This window comes from Symsagittifera roscoffensis, chromosome 3 (genome assembly GCF_963678635.1).
Source record: "Symsagittifera roscoffensis chromosome 3, txSymRosc1.1, whole genome shotgun sequence".
Lineage (NCBI taxonomy): Eukaryota > Metazoa > Xenacoelomorpha > Acoela > Convolutidae > Symsagittifera > Symsagittifera roscoffensis.
In genome coordinates, this window is record NC_087064.1 from 2,846,698 (window position 1) to 2,859,214 (window position 12,517).

Here is a 12,517-nt window from a genome sequence, read left to right on the forward strand (position 1 = left end):
GGGAAGCTAAAACTTAAGTTTCATTGTTGCCCATTGTACTCCTGTTTGGTACAGCGCATTTTTGGCCTCCATTTGAAAATTGAGCTTCAAAAGTCAGACCATATTTAGCAAATGGGCCCGTGATTAAATTTCAAGACTTTTCCCCCAAAAAAAAAACCAGACTACGTAATTCAACGAAACCTGGTTTCGCTCATTCACACAAAAGAATTATAGATCAATTTCATGATGTCAAGCTGACAAAAAGGAATTGACTCGTGCAATGTTTTAGGAATAAAAAAAATAGCTCTCCCACTAATTTTGGATCAAGATTAAAGAAATTGGGATAACATCTTGATTCGATGACAGTATAATTGAATTTTAAGGCCCCGGTCCTACTCAAAGCAGGACCAGCCGTGGGGAGGATGATGTCATCCATTTCGCCGTAGCTGGTCCCACCTTGAGCAGTCGGATGACACTGGGACCCCTCCAACCGTGACCCAAGAGAGACAAATGACTACTCTTCACTTGGTATCTTACAGGGGCGGATTTAGGGGGAAGGGCGGACGCCCCCCCCCCTCAGGGCGCTCCCCCCTTTGATACTTTTTCAGAAATCCATTTTTGGCCGACCGACCCTAAAATTTTTCTAAAGGCGCCTTGGGCGCCAATACATACTAACTTTGAGGGGGAGCGCGCGCCAAAAAAAGCGATTTTATTGTCAAAATTTTTCAAAAAGTGCCCAAAAACGAAATTTAGCCTAAATAGGGGCAAAACAGTGCTTTGGGAGAGCTCGAAAAACCTATTAACTCGACCTAAAAAAAAGGTCGTCAAAATTTTCGATTTTGTTTTGAAAATCCGCCCCCTCGAGAAAATCCTAGATCCGCCCCTGGTATCTTATGTCTTCTCTCGAACATTTTCCCGGATCTAGCATTGAAATCGAAAAAATTTATAAAAGTTATTCATCAATTTTTAAGGTCAACTGTTTTAAGAAAAAAATCAAGTACAGTTTTCGCATCAACCCATCATATCTCTTTTACGTCCTCTCGCTCGTACTTCGTCTAACTTCGCCTTTGTCGCACTGCCATATTTGGAAGCTGTTACGTAATTTTCCAAGAAACTGTCAAAAAAGGACGTCATGTTGGCGTGAGTGGTCAAAATAGCTCTCTCCAAAACATACAAATCCACAGCTTTGTCTTCACTTGTATCAGATGATGACGAAAGCCCAAAATCAATCGGAACTATCGAGAAATTTCTCGTGACACTTTTTTCAATCATATTTTCAGATTCAGGTGTTCCATTTTCAACCTTCAATTCTTTGACTAAAACATTGGAAGTCGTTAAATCCCCGTGTATTACGCTGTTGTCGTGTAATTTCGCTACCACATTAGCTACATTAGCCGAAAGTATTTTAAGCACAGAATTGTCGAGGCTTCTCGATTCTAAAACGTTTCTCAAACTCTGATAATCGTCGAGATATTCCATCAAAATTACTCGCTCGTTAAGATCACTTAAGTAGACAATAGGCACTTTGATTCCCAGTTTTTGGCACTTCAGCAAAGTCCTGCCTTCCTGTGTTATTCGCTTCTGAGTCAGTTTTTTGTCTAGTTTTGCATGTCTATAACTTTTTACCAGTCGTTTTTTAAGGAGAAACATGCCGTTATGGGTGACATTGTTGGGGTCTTTCAAGATATACAGACATGCCTCTGCTCCTTGGAACAGAAGAGAATGCTCACAATTGCGAAGAAATGGACAATTATCAACCACCATTTCACCTGAAATGAATGCGTGCTTCTGACATATGGTGTTCATAAGCTTCAGTTTATCAGGTATGGCAACATATTCCATTTCTGATGGTAAGCTCAATATCTCCATTCACTGGATGGAAACTCTAATTCTGATTTCACTCTGAATAATTTAAACTTTTTCAAAGCATGTAGGTAATCCATATCAACTCACAAAACGGCCATTTGAGAAAATAATCTATTTGCAAAAGAATCAGTTTATATAGGTTTTTTAAAATGAAACTTCCACTTCAGACTTTCTTGGCTAGGTTTTCGATGCTGCTCAGCACTTGATTCGCATTGAAGTCTGTCAGGTCTACTGATCTTTCAACTCCCAAAGCTGAAGCAAAAACAAAAATTACACATAGGCGAAGTGGAGCTCCGCACCACTTGCGATACATTGCAAGCTTAAAATAGCGATACAAGATAGCAGACAGGAAAAAAAGAATAGCCACTCAGTCCAAAAAAAATCGAAAAAAAAAACAACAACGAAAAAATCAAGATTTTGTCTGGAATGATGCTCCTTTTTCGGAAAATTCGTCCAGAAACACAATCGACGGGGTTTAATTAAAATTCAAAAAACAATTAGCGAGACTAGTGTCGCCAGTGTTGGTAAGAATGTGAAAGCCGACAAAATTTGGATAAATTCCCGCAGAAACGAAAACAAAATTGTCGTGAAAATATTTGAACTATCATTTCTATTCAATGATTTTTGGCATTTTGCGCAATCCAAAAGAGCATTAAAATTTGAATTCCTTGAAACGACACAAAATTGGATCCCTAAGCCAAAAAAATATAAGCCGAGATCATGCGTGCAGATCATGTTAAAAAAAGGAGAGGAAATATACGGTCAAGGTTAGTACAATTACAAACAGCAAAAGTAAATCCAAACACTAAAAGTAACTACAATCTAAATTGCGCAGAACAAAGCAAAAAGTTTTATACGAGGTTATCAACTAAACCGACAAAACCAGAAACTTTGATGCCCCAGGCGTATTCGTTGCCTGTAGACAAAGTGCGCCGAAGACGTAAAAAAAATTGAATTCATTATGAATTGAATCTAAATTAAATACTTCTTAATTTGACCATTATGTGAACAAAGTTCTTTACGGGAAAAAAAATCTAGTGCCCGATTGCAATACCCTTGTTGATCTGATCGCAAAGGTAATAAGAGCAAGCGATTTCTATTCAAGACACGTCAAATGTTCCGACCGCTAAAAGTCCTTCCCTTCGCTTACTTCAGATGCAGTGAAAACAGTTTTGACCCACCAAGTGTTACCAAAAAGCCTTTCCTTTTTTGCATGATTAAAAAATGCATGACTAAAAAATCTATGAATACTTTTCATTTCAAAAACGGTATTTTAGCTGTTCTATGTTTTTGAGACAAATTTGGTACTGGCGTCAAAAATGCCTGCATATGCTTTATAAGTTTAAAGAAAAACATTTGCCGTCGCACAAAAAACTTCAGAAGTTTTCTAAGACGCCCTAGGAAGGCAAGGATCGAACTTCTATTAAGACTTAAATTGTATTATTATTACTACTTATTTAGTTCTATTATCTTTTATTACTACTATTGATATCATATTAAGGATAGCTGGTTACTGTGCAAGTAGCACAGAATGTTCCGACCACAGTCGTAAAAATTACAAAACTGTTTTCTCAAATTGGTGTCGTTTTTTTCTGCATGTTGTGATAAAAAACTGAACAAAAAAAAAACTTAGGCATATTTGAGAGTCAGAGTAAATTAATTCAATTGGAAAATAGTTTCTGAAGAAAATGACTAGAAAAACGAAAAAAAAAATTTATGGAAATTTTATGAATTTTCTAGTTTTTGATTCCCTTGCGCTGGAAAACTCCAAGAACTACCTTTACCTAAGTGAAACTAAGTTTTCACGGCTTAAATTAAGTTTTAATAAGATATTGCAATTACCAACTATCTAACTAATTAGCTCGAAACTAGACCAAAAATCAAAAACTTCAAACCTGTTTTTCTCGACACAGTGAAAACTTTTTCAACATTTTTTTAATGTCGTTCGAACCACGACTGATAGTACTTTAATATAATACATCACTCAACCCTGTCCGATGATTATTTGTGGTAGCTGTTTTTGCGTCGAAAAAAATCTAAAACACACCCGAATATAAAATTCCTCCATATTTTCAATGGTCGCAACAATAAAATGGCGAACTAACTGTATCTGGCGTATACTCTAGGCACCACCCCACTGCACTCTCTGACCATGATTGGCAGGTGAGGATTGGCCACCTTCAAAGCCACATAGTCCCGCTCCACAAACTGTCTCACTCCCCCACTGGAAGCACTTGTCTGACACAAATGCAGTCTCAATTCCTTCACGTTCTTACCCAGACTCTTTCCTGCATGACTCACTGCTTGTTTGGCTGCTGCGCTCATCGCACTGTCTGAAAAAAAGCGCCTCTTAATGAGTACAAAATTACAATACTATCAGGGATTTGCCATCGCTTTGAATAGCCCCTCATATTCGCTTCTAGTTCCTAATACCGTCTGGAAGCAACCGTCTGGAAGGATAACCTAAAATTAGACGTCAATGACTTTCTCGATAAAATTTTTTTGACAACGATTATATAATCGGTTGATTTCGATTCCTAAAATAGCCAAAAAAGCGTTTCACGTCATGATTGGTTTTGTTGCTGAGAGGCACAAAATATGCCAATTCAAACCGTTTTCAGTAAAATCGAAAGCTTGAAATTTTCCCGTGATAAAACAAAATAAGCTCATCATCGCTTACTGGTTTGAAATTATTGGACAATCAGAGCTGTTTTTCCCTATTTATCTGAAACTTCAATCACAATTGACCAGCTACAATTTTTCTTAGGGTTTCCGAAAATCGCGCAGAAAAAAAAAAACAACCTACGCCATAGTCCCTTCCCACATTTCAATAGTTCGGAACAAAAAAATTCAAATATCCCCATCTTCGCAATTTTTAAGTGTTCATGCAAACATTCAAACCATGAAAGGGCTCGATATGATCTGTCACTCGAATTCAATAGATGTTTTTTGTCCTCCAAATTTAACACTTCAAATTGTCAACACAGCCAAACATTCGCAAAGCGGTATTGAGTTTGTCTACAAAGAACTCTTTTGTAAGCAAAACAATATCAGCTTCCGCATTAATTAGAGTGAATATGGGCAGAGATGAAGCGGACACTTGAAGGTTGGGGGGAGGAAATAACACGAAAAGCAAATAGGCCGTCACTAAACAGGACAGAATGGAGACAAAACTAGCACTCACGACGAAGAACGGAAGTCTATCAAAACTTATTGCCTAAACAAAAAAAATGCTTTACTATGAATGAACTAGTAAACATTAAGCATTTTTGAAATGCATAACTTTACAATTGATATGCAACGATTTGCATTTAATAAAGCGAACATAAACGAAAATTAATTGTAGCCTGTTAAAAAGTTTCAGAAACAAAATAAACCAACTACGTCTTATCGCTGCATCGACGTCAGGCTATATTCGGTTAGATTTTGTTTCTTCCGTATTTGCTGAATGAATTGTGATACTATGGCTGGCCACAACCCAATCCTAATTGAAAAGCTCAATGCCATCCTTCAGCCGAATAGTTTGTTTTTTGGTTTTCATTTAGTGCACTGTTAAACTGATTCAATATAGCTGGTTTAAAATCTGAATTTTTGAATACTTACATGTATAGGTTCCCCCACTCACATTTTCTTCTGGAAACAATCGAGATACGGTTAGAGCTACTCATTCTCAGATGATGTAGCGTACAGAGCTTCTAGTAAAAGCTTCAAGCCGCACTCAGGAATAGAGCGAGCGCAAAAAAATGAATTCACTTTCTTTGACCTTTGTAATTAAGCGCCAGTCCCTACTCTTAAAATTTTCGCCAATTGGCCTGTGCAGAATGAAAGATGCGCCCTTTTACAGACGCTGTGGTGAACTCAGATTTCAAGCCAAAATTGATCTCAGTTTCCTGCTTTTTTTCAACAATTTTTTTCATCTTCAAAAATCAAGGTTCGTTTTCCGCGCTGACTTCAACATTATTCAAATAAAAAGAACTATTGAGAGTCAGAGATCAAAATGACAATGAATTCGATTGAGAACGATTCCTAAAAAAACATAAAAAACGAACAAAAAGACTCATATCTCTCCGCAAAAATTGTTTTAAATCGAGCGGGGATTTCGGTTCTTAATTTGGGGACTAATCAATGATTATCTTACGAGTTTATTCCGGTTTATCACTTTTTGCAAGTTGTCGTAATTGTTAAACATTACTATGAGTTGTTTTTATTGCGAGTTGTCGTGTTACGCGTTTTCATAGATCATTTGCAAAACAAATAGCAATGGAAAACCACTCATATCTCCTGAAATAGGCAGAAGATATTGGAAAATTGAACTAAGCAACATAAATTGGCTCATCCGAACTCAATATAACATAAGCCGCACCCATTTTACAGTGAATCGTGAACAAGTAAAACTACTCAAAATCACAGTTTGTAAATTTACGAACTACACAACAATTTAAATTCACCTTAAATTAGCCGAAAATTGGACCCTAAATTAGCCGAAAATTTTCTATTTGCAAAAAATACAGGTCGCAACTGGAATCGATCTCCAGGGCTTTATCGTCTTAATTATAGGGGTTAAAATAACTTGGTAGAAAGCTGAACCTTCAAAAAAATTCGGGCTACGGGAACTAAGGCGACAAATGAACAGACGGACGATAGCCCGAAAAAGCACAAAAACGCTAGTTTGCAAAAACAAACAGGTCCTGACCGGTTTTGAACCACAACCCTTTGCGGTCTCAAGAAGTTGGGTTCACTCAATTCGAGATGCTTCATTGAATTTGAACTAAAATAACCAAGCAGTAACAAAGCTGAAAATATCTGGCAGAAACCGTCACAACGATAAAAATCTCAATTATTGGAAAAAATTATTTCTCCTCTTCCCCTCAGAACACGCACGCACACAAAGCATTTTTACATCCCCAAACAGCGCGCTAGGTCGATATACATAAACCAAAACTTATTAAGCCCATAAAAAAATGAAAAAAAAACTTTCACGTATCGAGCTAGTAAAATTACAGCCAATGTAAGAAACCAAATTCGATTTGGATGAAGTTTAAAAACGCTAGAACTTTTGAGAAACTACAGTGAAAATTGTTTGCAGCAAAAAAACGATTCTCAGATGTGGCAACTAAGCCGAAAAAAGACATTGCAGACAAAAAGTAGTCCGAAATTGTTTGGAACCGGAATAATTACAAGTCCAAGTCAGATTCGACCCCAAGACTATTGCCGTCCCAGGTGTATTCGTTAACTCCAGGCTAGGTGTGCAGGAGACACAAAGAAATTTGAAATCATTGTGAACAAAGGAACCATCAGGAGTCCAAATGAGTCGTGCAGTTATTTACGAAAAAAGCCTAGTACCCGATTTCAAAACCCTTGCTTATCGCAAGGGTAAAAAAATTAGAATTCAAACCGCAGAAGATAAAATTTGTGCCTGAATAAATTCGAATACCTTTTCTGAAAAAAATCATCTCGACCTCTATAAGAGTCTTAACTACGTTCATCGACTCTTCAAAAAAACTGGCATGGTCTTTGATTCTTCTACGTTTCATGCGTCGCGAAATAACCCCACTCTTTACCACCACACTACTGGACCCAAATTTTCATGAAAATTAACTGCATTAATAAAGCGAGCTATCAAATAATTCAAGTGATTCTGTTAAACTATTTGTTACCCCGAAAAACGGCTATATTCCAGTTTGATGACGCTTGCTAATCGCAAGGGTAATAATCGTTGTAACGGCCTTGGTTGGACTTCGTTGCTCACACAATTTTAACTGAACTTTCATTTATTCGTTAGTAGCTAATGCATAGATTTCTTTGTCCAAAAAATTAAGATATCAAGAAAATTATTGTGAGCATTTCAATTAGCTTCAATCAACTCATAAATAGAAACCACCCATTTACAACATCTTTGGTATTTACCAGACAATTATTAATCTAAATTGCAACTCATACAAAACAACCATTGACTTTCTTTGCATACCAAAACGTCAACTTCAGATTACCAAATTGAGGTGAAGTTTCTACCCACTCAATTAAACATGGCATCTGTTGTGATAAAGTAGGATGTCGGCCAATCACAACTTGAGACGAGAAAAAAGACGGAGTCACTTTTCTAAAACTCGGATGTCTTCGGTTTAAGGAATCTGCTGAATTGACAGCATTCGAGTCGGTTAAGTTTTTAGGTAAATTAGATTGTAATGGATTTTTAGGCGTGTAATCTCCGTTCCAGTTTCTGTTTTCCAGATTACTTGGACTCGAAGTTTCGCTCGAATCGTTAAAACAGTCTTTGATCAGGCCTTCAATTTTACTTTTACGCACCTCTACCTGGCCTTCTTTAGCGTCAGTCATGAAAAACTTTTCCAAGCTGAGTTTCGAACCGTATTTCTGCCTTAAGTAATCATCTGTCAAAGTCATCATATGATTAAATGTGGTCGATACTAAAATTTCCCAATCTTTCTTCTCCAGTCCGTTTTCTCTGCTTCTTTTCGGTGGAATCGGGTTCCAATTTTCTCCTAACTTTCCTGCTATTTTTCCCTCAATTTTCTTGAAAACAGCGGATGGCATTGACAAATTCATCGATGCTTGTGCCACACTTTCCTTGTTTAAAGGCTTCAACGCATCGCGCATTTGATGTATCAAATTACAAATATATGCGTCAACTTGGATTAAAACCTCATTTGAGTTCGAGTTCAGTTTAGAGTTTTCTTTCTCAAAGGATTCATTTTCATCTTCTGAATAATTTTCAGGGGAGTCGTTGTCATTGGACCACATTTGGCCCGGTTCCTCTCGAACTTTAGATGCAACTACATCTTGCAAAAACAAATGACAAAACATTGAAGTGACCTTTACCCTCTCTCTGTAATTGAAATCGGACAAAAAGGCGGCTAAAAGTAGATACGCGTGATAACATACCCTAACTTGACCGGTCACTTCCTCATATGAACTCGTATTACCCGATTCGAAAAAGGAAATACATGAACAGTAATACTCTTTTTTAGTTTTGCTGAAAGTCACATGTGATATTCCGTGGGGTTCAGATGTCGACTTCGGTCCAAAAACTGCATAGACTAAGGAATCCACTTTTTGGACTGGTTGTGCCGCAAAATCAAAACCGGACACTAGTTTTCTAACAGATGCTAAATTAATTTTGACTGATTCTGGTATGTTAGGCACTTTCTTAAACACATACTCCCAATTAATTGCTAAACATTTTGCAGGAACAGCGGATCCCTGTGCACATAAGGGTCCGTGGTTACAATTTACAGTTCTATCTTCATTCGATCTCTGGTTTATGCAAGTTGGTACGTAGCAATATACTTTACACATCGGCATGTCTGAGTTCGAATATATTTCTTGTTCCATAACGACAACTCCGCAATACGATGTCAAAGATTCTACTTTAGTTCGAACTAAAAAATATCTTTGAGAACTATTTCCGAAAGAGTTCTGCAGTTCCACTACTAACTCTTTCGACCGCAGCTCCAGTTCAGCTCCTGAACTCTCGTTTAGGTCACTCACCCAACACTTTTTACACACTTTCGCTCTTACTCCCATGAATTGATCACAACCTTCCGACGGGCAGCGTTTCCAACCTCGCAACGTTGGTTTGCTGATCAAGTTATTCATTATAAATCTGATTTATTAAATCAAATCATTTTAAATTATCTGAAAACTCATTAAAAAAATAAATTCGTCTAATTAACAAAGCTTCGATTATAAGTGCGATAAATGGTTTCAAAGTGGACTAGAAAGTTATTAAGCATCGGACAAAGTTCCTCGTTCGAAATTACACAATGAAAAATTGCGAACTCAGTTTGGTGTTTGATTTGAATCAGCAAATGATTTTCAGGAGGCAGAAATATTCCTAAGGTTATCTGCGAATCATCCGTTTCAAAGGTATCTGAGATCCAGCAGTCAAAATGAACCAGTCGCTTTAAGACATTTTTCAGCTCCCCAAAACTACCAGTAACTTCCATGGTATAAATCAAATCCACAGCTTCAGTTTCTGAAAACTCAATTTCTGTTTTGTAGTGGTTCCACAGTTCACGAAATATCTGAGATCGCAATTCTGGTGCACAAAAAAACGGCATGAAATAGTCTTGGAACCTTAGAGGTACGTTACTCATCGGGCATTTGCTAGTATTCAAATTATTGTCAATGAAAACGCAGTGAACTTCTAGATCTATCTCAGAGATTTGCTTAACTTCGACATCCAGCTCCAGAATCTGCGCTGATTCAACTCCCAGATGGTCTAGGCTTAGTGGCGCTGACTCATCCCTGAACTGAAGATTTTCACCCAGATTGACCACAAATTCCAAAGCGTAGAAATCACACATTGAGAACTCCTGGTTAACTGATACCTCGAACACCAGTTTGATCGAGTTGGGCATTGCATCATACCCCAACAAGTCCTTGAAATTTCGAATCCCAGTCGAGAAAGATTTCAAGTGTTTGGCATGGACTTTTAAATTATCATCTAGCAATTCATCGGGAGCTGTTTTACACAACAGAATCGAGTCGTTGTCCAATGTTGGAGTTTCTGAGTTAAAACCAGCTACATCGTTTAAATCAGGCTCATACAAGGAGCCATTATTAGCGGCAAGAAAAGTACTAAACTGGGATTTTGATGGCCTGTGATCTTTCGGTACACTTTGAAAGAACTGACCCAATCTTTTTGGAGAAACACTTGAAGCAAGGTTCAGGTACAGGTTCGCAGAATCTTTGACTGATTCATTGCTGAAGTTGCAAGCTATATATTGCAACAAGCAACGCACTTCGGCGCAGTAAATATCCCGTCTGTCGCATTCTAGAACGTTGTGCAGGATTTCAATCAGTCCATTTCCAACTTCCCAGGCACCTGCTTGACACGCATCGGACAACATCAAGGCTTTTTCTAGAAGTTCTAAGAAACCGGTTAAATCGGCCGTCGACTTGGCTGCTACTAGAGACATCAAAGGTAAATAATCAGTAAAGGACGGTAAAAACGAATCAAATGAACAACTTGCAATCGAGTCACTAAAAGAACTCAAACATGCGTCGGGAAATTGGCTTTCAGGTTGTAGCTTCCACATACTCTTGAGAAGACCTGTAATCGGGAGGCACAAAAACGAGTACCTTGAACACAGGTCCAGGATTATTACTTTCAGCGCAGTTTCACATGCCTTGTGGTACATGAACGCGTGAAGCAACACCCGAAAAACAGCCTGGTGAATAAAATTAACTGACTGTCTTTCAATTTGCTTTGTAAATAATTTCATTAAACTAAAAACCTGATGCGATAGATACCCATTGTCAAATTCTGTAGCAGATATCTCAATAAATTTGCACGCCTTCTCCAAGAGAACTGCATTTTTATCGAAAACCTTTGGTTGCAGAAAAACTTTAGACAGAGATTTTTGTGCTATTTTCGCTACCTCAGATGAAAACTTGAAGTACCAAATATTCGTCAAGTAAGAGCGATGTGTGAGTTGGCTGGATCGTTCAAATGTTCGTAGAAAATCTTTTGCAAAGCTTGAGTTGAATTTCGCAATATTACTCCTGAAGAGCAAAAGAGAAGACAAATTGGATGTCAAGGCATCTTTCTTGGAAAGGCAAGTTATTATTGATGGAAACTTTTCGTCTTCAACTCCGTAAAAGTCATACACTTCCATCAAGTAATATACGAACTGGGCTTGAACCAACGATTCCATTTCAAAAAAATAACCCATTCCATTTTTAGCAATTGCAGTGATGTTATCATTCTGCTGTGAAAACTTCCGAGATTCTTCAAAGAGCATAAAAAACCGACCCATTTCATGACTGTATATGTTTGTGTATCGACTTGGCAATGAAATACCACGCAATAAAACAGACGAAATTCCACGTTGGGTAACTTTTGGGAATCTTACTACGCATTTGAGGAAATTTCGAACTCCGCTGACAATAAGTAGGTTCCATAATTGCTTGTTTGGGCCTTGATACAATCGGTTATCCTCACTTAATATGCTCAAATATTGGCTCAAACAAGCGGGAATTGATCTTTCAAGTTCCAATAAGCACTGAAGAGTACATTTTTCTACCTCTATACCAAGTGTCTGTTTGTGAGTCAGGAATTTAATCAGTGATTGAACTAATAGAGTTTCAAGTTTCTTTTCAGTTGGCGAGTTAGTAGCAGCGGAGTTAACAGTTGTCGATCTGCTTCGATCGCCGTCCGCTCCTGGCAACTCTTCGAAACAAACTACAATAGTAGTACAGGCGTGCAAGTAGGAAATCAGAACAGATGGCTTTACAGTTGAAACTCTCATCAAACGCTTCAGTATGCATGACAGAACCCTTTCTGCGTCTTCTGGTCCAGTTAGTAGCTCGGTGCAATATTCAGCCAGAAATCTAACTAACCACAGTCGTGTCGATATTTCCTTGTTGGGATCTTTCCCGCTGTCTTCTTGAAGCAACGACTGGAGGATGTCATTTAAAAGATTTTCGTGTCGGTAGTCTTTGGAAAGCGCAGACGAAAAGTTATTTCTTACGCTCGGTATTCTATCATAGTCGATCAGCATATTTAGCTTTGTCAAACAAACTTAATGGCATCTGAACTGTACTCGATGAAACAGAGTTAGAACATGCGAAGCAAGCTAAAATGTTTGCTTTCGACGCAAATGATTCAACAACGCAAAAGAGACAAAACGATGCCTAAACTTAAAGCTTC

General features: G+C 37.9%; 2 protein-coding genes across 3 annotated transcripts in view; both read right to left on the reverse strand.

Moving 5' to 3' along the window:
- Positions 1–914: 914 nt before the first annotated feature.
- Positions 915–12,517, reverse strand: part of LOC134842848 (EKC/KEOPS complex subunit Tp53rkb-like) — a 391,122-nt gene continuing 379,519 nt past the window's right edge. Inside the window, exon 2 of one of the 2 annotated variants that reach the window (XM_063859350.1) lies at positions 915–1,748. In XM_063859350.1, coding sequence (XP_063715420.1) covers positions 991–1,743 — 753 coding nt within the window. In that variant the 5' untranslated portion in view covers positions 1,744–1,748 and the 3' untranslated portion in view covers positions 915–990. Of the gene's footprint in view, positions 1,749–7,659; positions 9,499–12,517 lie in introns of those variants that run through there. The other variant, XM_063859349.1, reaches the window with a different exon arrangement.
- On the reverse strand, positions 1,923–5,470 carry LOC134842850 (NADH dehydrogenase [ubiquinone] 1 alpha subcomplex subunit 2-like). The gene is made up of 3 exons (XM_063859352.1): positions 5,449–5,470; positions 3,951–4,178; positions 1,923–2,097 (listed from the first exon to the last, which is right to left on the reverse strand). The coding sequence occupies exons 2-3, from the start codon at positions 4,168–4,170 to the stop codon at positions 2,009–2,011; spliced, it is 309 nt and encodes a 102-aa protein (XP_063715422.1). The 5' UTR covers positions 4,171–4,178; positions 5,449–5,470; the 3' UTR covers positions 1,923–2,008.